Genomic DNA, 15,000 nt, shown 5'->3' with positions numbered 1-15,000 from the left:
GGAGGAGTCAGAGTGGCGGTCCATCTGTGATAAGGTAGCTAGATCGTCATCCTCGTCTAATATCCAGGAGCTAAATTATAAGATACTTACTAGATGGTACCTTACACCGGCTAGATTACATAGTATATACCCAAATGCTTCCAACTTTTGCTGGAGAGGATGTGGGGGGATTGGGAATATGCAACATATATGGTGGGAGTGCCCTAGGGTGAAAAGTGTATGGGGAATAATTTCTAAATGCATCCAGCAGATTATTGGGAAAGAAGATTTTCAACTGGACATCTTCACGGCCCTATTAAATAAACCCATTAAAGATATTTGTAAAATAAGAGCTAAACTTATAACATTTGTATTAAATGGAACAAAATCCTTATTGGCCAGAAATTGGAAAAAACCAAATATCCCGGATGAGGAAATCTTACTTACTAGAATTAATGAATTATTAATGTTGGAAGAATATACTTATCTAAAAACTAAGAGAAGAGGTCTTTCAGAAGATCCGCTTCCATTGGGAAGAATTTAAATATAGGACCCTTCCAACTCAACCGGGTACATAAAGGTACCAGGATTGGGAGGGGACAAGGTGGCGGAGGGGGGGTTTTCCCTTTTTTTTTTTTTTTTTTTTTTTTTTTAGTTTGTAGGGGTTGATGTTGTCTAGTGTCTGTTGTTAAAAGGACTTATCGATATAGTAAGAACACTTAAAGGGACAGTCTACACCAAAATTTTTCTTATTTAAAAAGATAGATAATCCCTTTATTACCCATTCCCCGTTTTTGCATAACCAACACAGTTATATTAATACACTTTTTACCTCTGTGATTACCTTGTATCTAAGCCTTTGCAGACAGCCTCCTTATCTAAGTGCCTTTGACTGACATGCAGTGTAGTCAATCAGTGAAGACTCCTAAATAACTTCACGGGAGTGAGCACAATGTTATCTATATGACACATGTGAACTAGCACAGTCTAACTGTGAAAAACTTTCAAAATGCTCTGAGCTAGGAGGCGGTTTTCAACTGTTTAGAAATCAGTTTGAGCCTAGCTAGGTTTAGCTTTTCAAAAATACCACCAAGGGAACAAAGCAAATTTGATGATAAAAGTAAATTGCAAAGTTGTTTAAAATTGCATACCCTATCTGACTCATGAAAGTTTAGTTTTGACTAGACTGTCCCTTTAAGGTCTGTTATGGAATCTTTGTGTATGTAATGTTTTTATGTTTGCAATAAAATATTAAAAAAAAAAAAATATATATATATATATATATATATATATATACACACACACACACACACACACACACACACACACACACATACATATATATATATATATATATATATATATACACACACACACACACACATACATATATATATATATAGATAGACAGACATATATTTTTCCCCCTTCTTCCAAAATCTCCACCCCCCAATTTTCTATAACTGTTGATAATTCCATCATTACCCCTACTCCGAACGCCCGATGTCTTGGGGTCACACTTGACTCAGACCTTTCCTCCACTCCTCACATTCAGTCCTTGGCTAAAGCCTGCCGCTTCCACCTAAAATTAGACACTTCCTTACACAAGACACAACTAAGATTTTAATCCACTCTCTCATTCTTTCCCGTCTCGACTACTGCAACTCCGTCCTCTCTGGTCTACCTAGCTGCCACCTAGCTCCTTTACAATCTATAATGAATGCCTCTGTCAGGCTCATCTTCCTTACATGTCGCTCTTCATCTGCTGCACCTCTCTGCCAATCCCTTCACTGGCTACACAAAATCCTCACGCTGACATATAAAGCCCTCAACTGCAATGCTACCCACTACATTTCAGGCCTTGTCTCCAGATACTCTCCCTCCCGTCCCCTTCGCTCTGCTCACGATCTCCTCCTCTCTTGTTACTTCCTCACATTCCCGTTTACAGGACTTCTTCAGACTGGCCGCCATGCTGTGGATCTCCCTGCCTCGCTCCACAAGACTCTCCCCTAGTTTTAACAGCTTCAAGCGCTCCTTAAAGACTCTACTATTCAGGGATGCATACAATCAACACTTACTTTTCCTAACTCCATCGCTTTCCCCTTGAGCCCCTTAGAATTTAAGACTATGAACCCAGCTGTTTGTAGATCGCCTTCATAAGAGCCGACTACAAAAGTGCAACTCTCGGCAGGGCCCTCTACCCATTTGATCCCTATAAATGTTATCCTGTACACCAACTATGTTTATAGTGCTGCGGAATCTGTTGGCGCTATACAAATACCTGTTTATAATAATAATAATAATACATAAATGCTTTCTTATCTCTGAGATAAAAAAAATTAAAATGAACATTTTAGTAACTCTCTTTCCTATCCCCCTCCCCCACTGCAAGATCTTGTTAGTACAAATGGCAAACGCAGCTTTTTCGAATGACAAAACAAAGTTAAATGATTGATTTGTAAACCATTTAATACACTCCAGCAGTTAAAATTAGAGGACACATTTTACATTGCACTGTCCCTTTAAGGTTTAGTTTAGTATTCCTTTACCTCCCAAAAGTGTATCTCGTATTTAGTTATTTAACAGGAAGAGAGCTGATTTCTAGTGACGAATAAAGACGGCATTACAGGCTTTTATCTACTTTGTAATACAAACCACGGTCAAAAACATTTCCAAGAAAAGTAGACAGGTTTCACACTTGTGATAAAGATAAATTCCGCTGCTAAATCCTGTGCTCACATACTTAAAAACATACCTGTTCCTTACAGTAGAGCAAACACAGCGCTATGCGGATTTCATCAAATAAGTCTCTGAACCAGTGCTAGTTAGTCAAAATATCAGAAAATGTTATGTGACGCATTATTTAGCGCGTTTTTAATGTCCTTATATCAGGACGTGACATCTGTATTTTAAATTTAGAAGACAGCAAGAATATTTAGAAGCCAGTCACATATATTGATATATTTTTTTGGCGCTATAAGAACAATTTTGGAAGCTGAGAATCGCTGGCATTACACACTAGTAGTAATAATAATAAATGTTATACAAATTATTTATAATATAAATGTATCACATTATTATGTCAGACTATGTTTTTCCAAAATCCATAAAGGAGTAATCTGGTATCTGGGAGTGAGCTCAGTGCTGTACACCTCAGTAATAAATGTGGCTTTGACTACACAGTAACCTGGTGTTTGGGAGTGTGCTCTGTGCTGCAGATCAGTTAGCAGTTGGGTTCTGACTACATGAATACTCTGGTATCTGTGATGTGCTCAGTGCTGCACCTCAGTGATCAGTCTGGCTGTTATCACACAGTAAGCTGGTATCTGGGATGTGCTCAGCGCTGTACCTCAGAATTCAGCTTGGCTGTAATCACACAGTAATCCGGTATCTAAGATGTGCTCAGTGTTGTACCTCAGTGACCAGTTTGGTAGCAATCACACAGTAAGCTGGTATCTGAGAATGTATGCAGCACTGTACCTCAGTGACCAGTTTGGTAGCAATCACACAGTAAGCTGGTATCTGAGAATGTATGCAGCACTGTACCTCAGTGACCAGTTTGGTAGCAATCACACAGTAAGCTGGTATCTGAGAATGTATGCAGCACTGTACCTCATTTATCAGTTTAATAGCAATCACACAGTAAGCAGGTATCTGAGAATGTATGCAGCGCTGTACCTCATTTATCAGTTTGGTAGCAATCACATAGTAAGCTGGTATCTGAGAATGTATGCAGCGCTGTACCTCATTTATCAGTTTGGTAGCAATCACACCGTAAGCTGGTATCTGAGAATGTATGCAGCGCTGTACCTCATTTATCAGTTTGGTAGCAATCACACAGTAAGCAGGTATCTGAGAATGTATGCAGCGCTGTACCTCATTTATCAGTTTGGTAGCAATCACACAGTAAGCAGGTATCTGAGAATGTATGCAGCGCTGTACCTCATTTATCAGTTTGGTAGCAATCACACAGTAAGCTGGTATCTGAGAATGTATGCAGCGCTGTACCTCATTTATCAGTTTGGTAGCAATCACACAGTAAGCAGGTATCTGAGAATGTATGCAGCGCTGTACCTCAGTGACCAGTTTGGTAGCAATCACACAGTAAGCAGGTATCTGAGAATGTATGCAGCACTGTACCTCAGTGACCAGTTTGGTAGCAATCACACAGTAAGCAGGTATCTGAGAATGTATGCAGCACTGTACCTCATTTATCAGTTTGGTAGCAATCACACAGTAACTTGGTATCTGAGAATGTATGCAGCGCTGTACCTCATTTATCAGTTTGGTAGCAATCACACAGTAAGCAGGTATCTGAGAATGTATGCAGCACTGTACCTCATTTATCAGTTTGGTAGCAATCACACAGTAAGCTGGTATCTGAGAATGTATGCAGCGCTGTACCTCATTTATCAGTTTGTAGCAATCACACAGTAAGCTGGTATCTGAGAATGTATGCAGCACTGTACCTCAGTGACCAGTTTGGTAGCAATCACACAGTAAGCAGGTATCTGAGAATGTATGCAGCGCTGTACCTCATTTATCAGTTTGGTAGCAATCACACAGTAAGCAGGTATCTGAGAATGTATGCAGCGCTGTACCTCATTTATCAGTTTGGTAGCAATCACACAGTAAGCAGGTATCTGAGAATGTATGCAGCGCTGTACCTCATTTATCAGTTTGGTAGCAATCACACAGTAAGCAGGTATCTGAGAATGTATGCAGCGCTGTACCTCATTTATCAGTTTGGTAGCAATCACACAGTAAGCAGGTATCTGAGAATGTATGCAGCGCTGTACCTCATTTATCAGTTTGGTAGCAATCACACAGTAAGCTGGTATCTGAGAATGTATGCAGCGCTGTACCTCATTTATCAGTTTGGTAGCAATCACACAGTAAGCAGGTATCTGAGAATGTATGCAGCGCTGTACCTCATTTATCAGTTTGGTAGCAATCACATAGTAAGCTGGTATCTGAGAATGTATGCAGCGCTGTACCTCAGTGACCAGTTTGGTAGCAATCACACAGTAAGCTGGTATCTGAGAATGTATGCAGCACTGTACCTCATTTATCAGTTTGGTAGCAATCACACAGTAAGCTGGTATCTGAGAATGTATGCAGCACTGTACCTCAGTAATCAGTTTGGTAGCAAACACACAGTAAGCAGGTATCTGAGAATGTATGCAGCGCTGTACCTCAGTAATCAGTTTGGTAGCAATCACACAGTAAGCAGGTATCTGAGAATGTATGCAGCACTGTACCTCATTTATCAGTTTGGTAGCAATCACACCGTAAGCTGGTATCTGAGAATGTATGCAGCGCTGTACCTCATTTATCAGTTTGGTAGCAATCACACAGTAAGCTGGTATCTGAGAATGTATGCAGCACTGTACCTCATTTATCAGTTTGGTAGCAATCACACAGTAAGCTGGTATCTGAGAATGTATGCAGCACTGTACCTCATTTATCAGTTTGGTAGCAATCACACAGTAAGCAGGTATCTGAGAATGTATGCAGCGCTGTACCTCAGTGACCAGTTTGGTAGCAATCACACAGTAAGCTGGTATCTGAGAATGTATGCAGCACTGTACCTCAGTGACCAGTTTGGTAGCAATCACACAGTAAGCTGGTAGCTGAGAATGTATGCAGTGCTGTACCTCAGTGACCAGTTTGGTAGCAATCACACAGTAAGCTGGTATCTGAGAATGTATGCAGCGCTGTACCTCAGTGACCAGTTTGGTAGCAATCACACAGTAAGCAGGTATCTGAGAATGTATGCAGCACTGTACCTCATTTATCAGTTTGGTAGCAATCACACAGTAAGCAGGTATCTGAGAATGTATGCAGCACTGTACCTCATTTATCAGTTTGGTAGCAATCACACAGTAAGCTGGTATCTGAGAATGTATGCAGCGCTGTACCTCAGTAATCAGTTTGGTAGCAATCACACAGTAAGCTGGTAGCTGAGAATGTATGCAGCACTGTACCTCATTTATCAGTTTGGTAGCAATCACACAGTAAGCAGGTATCTGAGAATGTATGCAGCGCTGTACCTCATTTATCAGTTTGGTAGCAATCACATAGTAAGCTGGTATCTGAGAATGTATGCAGCACTGTACCTCATTTATCAGTTTGGTAGCAATCACACAGTAATCTGGTATCTGAGAATGTATGCAGCACTGTACCTCAGTGACCAGTTTGGTAGCAATCACACAGTAATCTGGTATCTGAGAATGTATGCAGCGCTGTACCTCATTTATCAGTTTGGTAGCAATCACACAGTAAGCTGGTATCTGAGAATGTATGCAGCACTGTACCTCAGTGACCAGTTTGGTAGCAATCACACAGTAAGCAGGTATCTGAGAATGTATGCAGCACTGTACCTCAGTGACCAGTTTGGTAGCAATCACACAGTAAGCAGGTATCTGAGAATGTATGCAGCGCTGTACCTCATTTATCAGTTTGGTAGCAATCACACAGTAAGCTGGTATCTGAGAATGTATGCAGCGCTGTACCTCAGTAATCAGTTTGGTAGCAATCACACAGTAAGCAGGTATCTGAGAATGTATGCAGCACTGTACCTCATTTATCAGTTTGGTAGCAATCACACAGTAAGCTGGTATCTGAGAATGTATGCAGCGCTGTACCTCAGTAATCAGTTTGGTAGCAATCACACAGTAAGCAGGTATCTGAGAATGTATGCAGCACTGTACCTCATTTATCAGTTTGGTAGCAATCACACAGTAAGCAGGTATCTGAGAATGTATGCAGCGCTGTACCTCATTTATCAGTTTGGTAGCAATCACACAGTAAGCTGGTATCTGAGAATGTATGCAGCACTGTACCTCAGTGACCAGTTTGGTAGCAATCACACAGTAAGCTGGTAGCTGAGAATGTATGCAGCGCTGTACCTCAGTAATCAGTTTGGTAGCAATCACACAGTAAGCTGGTATCTGAGAATGTATGCAGCGCTGTACCTCATTTATCAGTTTGGTAGCAATCACACAGTAAGCAGGTATCTGAGAATGTATGCAGCGCTGTACCTCATTTATCAGTTTGGTAGCAATCACACAGTAAGCTGGTATCTGAGAATGTATGCAGCACTGTACCTCAGTGACCAGTTTGGTAGCAATCACACAGTAAGCAGGTATCTGAGAATGTATGCAGCGCTGTACCTCAGTGACCAGTTTGGTAGCAATCACACAGTAAGCTGGTATCTGAGAATGTATGCAGCGCTGTACCTCAGTAATCAGTTTGGTAGCAATCACACAGTAAGCAGGTATCTGAGAATGTATGCAGCACTGTACCTCATTTATCAGTTTGGTAGCAATCACACAGTAAGCAGGTATCTGAGAATGTATGCAGCACTGTACCTCATTTATCAGTTTGGTAGCAATCACACAGTAAGCTGGTATCTGAGAATGTATGCAGCACTGTACCTCATTTATCAGTTTGGTAGCAATCACACAGTAAGCTGGTATCTGAGAATGTATGCAGCGCTGTACCTCATTTATCAGTTTGGTAGCAATCACACAGTAAGCTGGTATCTGAGAATGTATGCAGCACTGTACCTCAGTGACCAGTTTGGTAGCAATCACACAGTAAGCTGGTATCTGAGAATGTATGCAGCGCTGTACCTCATTTATCAGTTTGGTAGCAATCACACAGTAAGCTGGTAGCTGAGAATGTATGCAGTGCTGTACCTCAGTGACCAGTTTGGTAGCAATCACACAGTAAGCTGGTATCTGAGAATGTATGCAGCGCTGTACCTCATTTATCAGTTTGGTAGCAATCACACAGTAAGCAGGTATCTGAGAATGTATGCAGCGCTGTACCTCATTTATCAGTTTGGTAGCAATCACACAGTAAGCAGGTATCTGAGAATGTATGCAGCGCTGTACTTCAGTAATCAGATTGGCTGTAATCACACAGTAAGCTGGTATCTGAGAATGTATGCAGCACTGTACCTCAGTGACCAGTTTGGTAGCAATCACACAGTAATCTGGTATCTGAGAATGTATGCAGCGCTGTACCTCAGTAATCAGTTTGGTAGCAATCACACAGTAAGCTGGTATCTGAGAATGTATGCAGCGCTGTACCTCATTTATCAGTTTGGTAGCAATCACACAGTAAGCTGGTATCTGAGAATGTATGCAGCGCTGTACCTCATTTATCAGTTTGGTAGCAATCACACAGTAAGCTGGTATCTGAGAATGTATGCAGCACTGTACCTCAGTAATCAGTTTGGTAGCAATCACACAGTAAGCTGGTAGCTGAGAATGTATGCAGCACTGTACCTCAGTAATCAGTTTGGTAGCAATCACACAGTAAGCTGGTATCTGAGAATGTATGCAGCGCTGTACCTCAGTGACCAGTTTGGTAGCAATCACACAGTAAGCAGGTATCTGAGAATGTATGCAGTGCTGTACCTCAGTGACCAGTTTGGTAGCAATCACACAGTAAGCAGGTATCTGAGAATGTATGCAGCACTGTACCTCAGTGACCAGTTTGGTAGCAATCACACAGTAAGCTGGTAGCTGAGAATGTATGCAGCGCTGTACCTCAGTAATCAGTTTGGTAGCAATCACACAGTAAGCAGGTATCTGAGAATGTATGCAGCACTGTACCTCAGTAATCAGTTTGGTAGCAATCACACAGTAAGCTGGTATCTGAGAATGTATGCAGCACTGTACCTCAGTAATCAGTTTGGTAGCAATCACACAGTAAGCAGGTATCTGAGAATGTATGCAGCACTGTACCTCAGTAATCAGTTTGGTAGCAATCACACAGTAAGCTGGTATCTGAGAATGTATGCAGCACTGTACCTCAGTAATCAGTTTGGTAGCAATCACACAGTAAGCAGGTATCTGAGAATGTATGCAGCGCTGTACCTCAGTAATCAGTTTGGTAGCAATCACACAGTAAGCAGGTATCTGAGAATGTATGCAGCACTGTACCTCAGTAATCAGTTTGGTAGCAATCACACAGTAAGCAGGTATCTGAGAATGTATGCAGCGCTGTACCTCAGTAATCAGTTTGGTAGCAATCACACAGTAAGCAGGTATCTGAGAATGTATGCAGCGCTGTACCTCAGTAATCAGTTTGGTAGCAATCACACAGTAAGCTGGTATCTGAGAATGTATGCAGCGCTGTACCTCAGTAATCAGTTTGGTAGCAATCACACAGTAAGCTGGTAGCTGAGAATGTATGCAGCGCTGTACCTCAGTAATCAGTTTGGTAGCAATCACACAGTAAGCTGGTAGCTGAGAATGTATGCAGCACTGTACCTCAGTGACCAGTTTAGTAGCAATCACACAGTAAGCAGGTATCTGAGAATGTATGCAGCGCTGTACCTCAGTGACCAGTTTGGTAGCAATCACACAGTAATCTGGTAGCTGAGAATGTATGCAGCACTGTACCTCAGTGACCAGTTTGGTAGCAATCACACAGTAAGCAGGTATCTGAGAATGTATGCAGCGCTGTACCTCAGTAATCAGTTTGGTAGCAATCACACAGTAAGCAGGTATCTGAGAATGTATGCAGCGCTGTACCTCAGTAATCAGTTTGGTAGCAATCACACAGTAAGCAGGTATCTGAGAATGTATGCAGCGCTGTACCTCAGTAATCAGTTTGGTAGCAATCACACAGTAAGCTGGTATCTGAGAATGTATGCAGCGCTGTACCTCAGTAATCAGTTTGGTAGCAATCACACAGTAAGCTGGTATCTGAGAATGTATGCAGCGCTGTACCTCAGTAATCAGCTTGGCTGTAATCACACAGTAATCTGGTGTCTAGGATGTGCTCAGTGCTATACCTCAGTGACCAGCTTGGTTGCAATCACACAGAAAGCTGGTATCTGTGATGTGCTCAGTGCTGTACCCCAGTGACCAGTTAAGCTGTAATCACACAGTAAGGTGGTATACGGTAGATGGAAGTTTACTTTGCACTGTGCGTCAGATGAGTTTATCTGTAACACAAGATAATGGGGTATCTGTTGGGTACACTGTATGCACTCACCTCACATTTTTTAGCATATACAGCACTTCAGAAGGTAAGTGGGAATTTTTGACATCAAACTCTGTCAGATCTGCCTCAAGTAGGGACGGTGGTGGCTCCTTTTTCTGTAGGGTGGGATATTCCTTCTTAAACCGCAGTATTCTAGAGGAAACAAAGAGAGCGTTAGCGAAGTACCCTGCAGGAAAGACGTCAAATTCTAAAGCTCAGTGTGAGAAGAGGTTGCGTAACGCAAGTTGTTTCTTCCCTACACTCTCTCCGGATGAAACTGAAGTCAATGTCTTATCAGAATCATTTCCCTCTCAAGACAGCCTCTGATTTAGAATTGTAAACATCAACTCTTAACAAATAATATGTACTTACCGTTTCAATAACGATTTGCTTTTTTGCTAACATTCTCTGTTATTAAAATGACCTAAAATTCAAAACTTAATGCTCAAAAAAATCTTTAATTATACAAAGTAAAAAAAATAAATAAATTGCAATGTACTTTCATTATTTATTATGCAAATGTTTCCTGTAATTTAAAGGGACAGTCTAGTCAGAATTAAACTTTCATGATTCAGATAGGGCATGCAATTTTAAACAACTTTCCAATTCACTTTTATCATCATATTTGCTTTGTTCTCTTAGTATTCTTAGTTGAAAGCTAAACCTAGGTAGGCTCATATGCTAATTTCTAAGCCCTTAAAGACCGTCTCTTATCTAAATGCATTGACGTTAGTTTGTGGGTGTTATATAGATAACACTGTGCTCATGCCCGTGGAGTTACTTATGAGAGGGCACTGATTGGCTAAAATGCAAGTCTGTCAAAAGAACTGAAATAAGGGGGCAGTCTACAGAGGCTTAGATACAAGATAAAGGGAAGTCCACAGCACTCCAAAATGTCTAATAGCAATTTATTAGTGTAAAAAAACAGCTGTTTTTTACAGTAATAAATTGCTATAAGACATTTTGGAACGCTGTGGACTTCCCTTTATCCTGTCTACTATTTGGGGATCCAGCAGTGTCCCCTGGTCTCACGTGCACCCCTCTACAGTTGTGCTGTACCCGCTCTTGTTGCTTGGGGGCTTAGATACAAGGTAATCATGGAGGTAAAAAGTGTATTAATATAACCGTGTTGGTTATGCAAAGCTAGGGAATAGGTAATAAAGGGATTGTCTATCTTTTTAAACAATAAACATTCTGGAGTAGACTGTCCCTTTAACTGATTCGTTTTTTCCACTGCACCTGAGAGAATAGAGAATAGGCATTAAGAAAAAACTTGGCATTTTATTCATTCTATCTAGCATTTATTTGCTATTTAATGCCCCTGTACATACAATTACTAGAATGTTTACTTGATTATAGTGTTATGTTTGGACATCATATAAAGGTTAACTATAAAACTACTCCAAATTGTATAAAATGTTAAATTCTACAATTCAGATAACGAGGGCCGGATTAGCCTGCCGGATTCCCGGGACATTTCCCGGTGGGCCACCCAGCTGGGGTCTTGGGACAACACTCACTTTAGTTATGAGGGACACGCTCAAAATTAGCACCGCACCACAGAGAGAGGGGGAGCGACTCGTGTTCTCTGTGACACAAAAGGGAGCTCACAAGGTAGGAGCGCAAGGGGGGGTGTTGACTCTGTGACACAACATGGAGTGAGGTGGGAGCTAAGCTGCATGGAGGTCGGCCATGGTGAGCGCTCAAGGTAGGAGCTGAGGTCTGTTAGTAGTTCGGGGGGGGGGGGGGGCGGGTCGGGCAGGTCTTCAAACATTTCCAGGGCTAGTCTGATTTCTCAGTCCCGCCATTAAAGGGATGGAAAAGTCAAAAAAGCAATGTGCATGGCTGCATTTCAAATTGAAAAAAAAAGCATTTTCGCAATATACTTCCATTAGCAAATTATTGCTGTTTTTCAGGGGCATACACACATATCCTGTGTGGGCCTGTGCACCAGAGGTGACAGTGGTGTGCATTGCTTCTGAAGACCTAATTTGTGTCATACAAGTGACTGCTGACTCTCTGAGAAGGTGTGGTGTTTGAATACTGATGCACAGGTCTATAAGTAAAGCCGAAATGCGTAAGACTGCCTACCTGCAGGTCTCATGTCTAGCCTTTTCTGTTTATTTTTATTTTTGGATGTAACACTACCTTACTGTGGTTTTATATATTTATTGAGAATAAACATAGAAGATCTTACAGGAGTTCCTTTATTTCAATATGTACTGGTGTACAGGACCTTGCGGGATATGTGCAATTTTGCTAATGGATCTATATTGCAAAAAGGCTTCTATTTCACATTGAAATGCATCTATGCTCATTTAATTTTTGATCTATCCCTTTAATTAAAATAATCTGCATTCAAGGGGGAAGAAAAATCATGAAAGTACATTACACTATCCATAATTAAACATTTTACGCAAATGTTTATTATATGTCCCTAAATAAGCCAATAAATCCCTTGGTATTGTTAACTATAAAGTATATAAAAGGTGGAGGAACCTGTTCAACCTAAGTTTGTTTTAAGAGCGTCCCTATTAACCAACCGACATACACATAAAACAGGCTTGTCTAACCTACGGCCCAGGGGGTACAACGCAGCCCTCCGACTGAATAAATCTGTTTTTTTCCAAACCAAGTATTGGAACAAATGAGAAGTTTAATAATTGAATCATGCAGTGTAGTACCTGATTTTTTTTCTCTTTGATCCTCTAAGTAAAAAACAAAACAAAAATTCAATGCTGCCCCCTTGTATAAAAAACTTCTGATATAAACTATTCCAAGATTTGATTCCACAGCATTTAAAACAAAATAATCAGCCTGGACATTGAGGTCTAATCTACAACTTGTTTCTTCATAGCAGTTCCCTATTCCTACAGAGTTGGTGTATCAGGTTGGGCAGCTACGATAGAGAAAGGAAGATAATGTTAACACAAAACAGGTGGTGAACCTTGGCACAATTGTCCAAAGTGGCAAACAAAACAATTGTTGGCATGCAGTGCTGCCCACCACTAGCACTTTACTGCTTGTGAGATAATTGTTTTAAAAAATTATCAGCAATCTTGGGGTACACAAGCTCAAAAAAGTATTGCAAGCTCTGGTCTACGCAGTAACATAAATACGGTAGTTAAAGTTAATTCAAAGTTACAGTCCATAAGGGTTCCCCATTTATAAATCAGTCTCTTATTTACTGATTATACAATTCCCCGTTTCATTCACAAGAGGCAGCAAGGAAGTACAGCTTACCTTTTTGCCAGTGTCAAGACTTTCACTCGTTTTCTCACCCTTGGCCTTGAGACTGTGTTGCCAACTAAGCTGTTTGGCAAAGTAGTGACCTGTAAGAAGGAAAGTCAGGTCATTAGAATAGCTTTAATATCGGCTCCCATAGTGTCGTACATCATGGTGCAAAAGGAGTGTCTAGTATTTTTTAAGGAGATTCAGCATTGTCAGTTATTTATACTAAATGTATAAATCCAGAAACAATGATCACACATTCTTTAGTACACCAGGTAAATGCTTAAAATCAAAGTAACTACTCCTATACATATCACCATTTACACGTCCTACAGTGCCCAGCCATTATTCATTGATGTTGCTGAAAATAAATTTGTTAAAGAGGTTGCTCCCTTTTATTGGTTAGTCTCTCTTCTTTCTTGGACAACTACAAACACAATATATCTTACTGAAGTATTACTAATTTATAATCTGATTATAAACTATATAAATATATATAAATATATATATATATATATATATATATATACACAAACACACATACAGGGCTCTCAACAAAAATCCACAAAGGAGCCGTATTCGTAGCGTCAGCGGGTAACGAATGCTATCCCACTACACTCGTGCCCTTCCTGAGTGTTACATTTATGTTCTGTAAGCAGTCACATTTTAATCAATAAAGTGTTGGTGATTGGATCTGGTGCTCCTTTGTGGATTTTTGTTGAGAGCCTAGTGTGAAGGATATCAAGTGAGCACGGACCTGTACGGAGAGAGGCATTGGGCTGTTTTGCCCCACAGAGAGGAAAAGCCTGCAGCTGACCGCTGGGACAATCCCACTTACACACACACCCTTTGCAGTTATCATGAGACGGGACGCAAGTCGCGTCAGTGGAGAGAGACGGCTGGATCGTGAAGGGAGAAGTTATGCCGACGTTGGTCTTGATCGCCTGAGGAGAGGCGACAGAGGTATCGGAGCCTGCCGGGATCTTTGCTTGCCCACAGAACTGTGAGTCAGGGCGACTTGAGCCCACCGCTCCTGGAGCTGAGTTTTCCTATGTGATGGGTGGTAACAAGTAAGGCGGTTGTTCTTTAAGCTGGTGAATTCATGAAAGAGCACTTGCTCTCGGCTTTTCTATCTGACCACTGGTAGGCTGTATATGTGTGCACAAATACAGGGCTCAAAATTTCCACTCTTTACTAGCCATCGGCAAGTGGAAATTTAATGGTGACAAGTAAAAAAAAAAAAAAAAAAGTAAAGTCCTATTGCAGCATTGACAAACACACATTTTGGGCTATGTGCTAAAATATTATCTGAAGGGATATTATATATCCTCAAAAGGGCAAGGATATGTTATTCCTCTAGGGCTAGAGAAACATAATTAGAGCTTAGACTGTTACTTCTGAGAGGGTAAACTGGCAGAGAGAGAGAGTTTGGAGATGAAAAGTAAAAAAGTAGAGAAGATCACTTTAAGACAGAGTGGGGGGAAAAAAATAGAATGAGTAAAAAGATATGAGAGAGGGGAAAGAGAGAGTAAAGAGAAGATATGGCCTGAGAGATAAGGGAAAGGGTAAAAAAAAGAGATTGAAGAGAGGAGGGAGGGGAGAAAGATAGTTAATGGGACAGTCAAGTCCTAAAAAAAACTTTCATGCCTCAAATAGGGCATGTCATTTTTAAACAGCTTTCCAATTTACTTTTATCACCAATTTTGCTTTGTTCTCTTGGTATTCTTAGTTGAAGCTAAACCTAGAAAGGCTTATATGATCATTTCTAAGTCCTTGAAGGCCGCC

At 40.8% G+C, this 15,000-nt stretch overlaps 1 protein-coding gene across 1 annotated transcript in view; it reads right to left on the bottom strand.

Annotated features, from left to right (window-relative positions):
* The window catches only part of LOC128643952 (patatin-like phospholipase domain-containing protein 7), a gene marked incomplete at its 3' end in the record, with an annotated part of 99,518 nt that overhangs the window by 35,043 nt on the left and 49,475 nt on the right, over window positions 1–15,000 (bottom strand). Inside the window, exons 5-6 of the mRNA XM_053696719.1 lie at window positions 13,228–13,316; window positions 9,997–10,137 (exon numbers count right to left, since the gene is read on the bottom strand). Of these exons, the coding sequence (XP_053552694.1) occupies window positions 9,997–10,137; window positions 13,228–13,316 (230 nt within the window). The remainder of the gene's footprint in view (window positions 1–9,996; window positions 10,138–13,227; window positions 13,317–15,000) is intronic.

Source organism: Bombina bombina, unplaced genomic scaffold (assembly GCF_027579735.1).
Source record: "Bombina bombina isolate aBomBom1 unplaced genomic scaffold, aBomBom1.pri scaffold_1067, whole genome shotgun sequence".
NCBI lineage: Eukaryota > Metazoa > Chordata > Amphibia > Anura > Bombinatoridae > Bombina > Bombina bombina.
The sequence above is the reverse complement of the archived record's forward strand: the minus strand, read 5'-3'. Positions and strand labels throughout refer to the sequence as shown.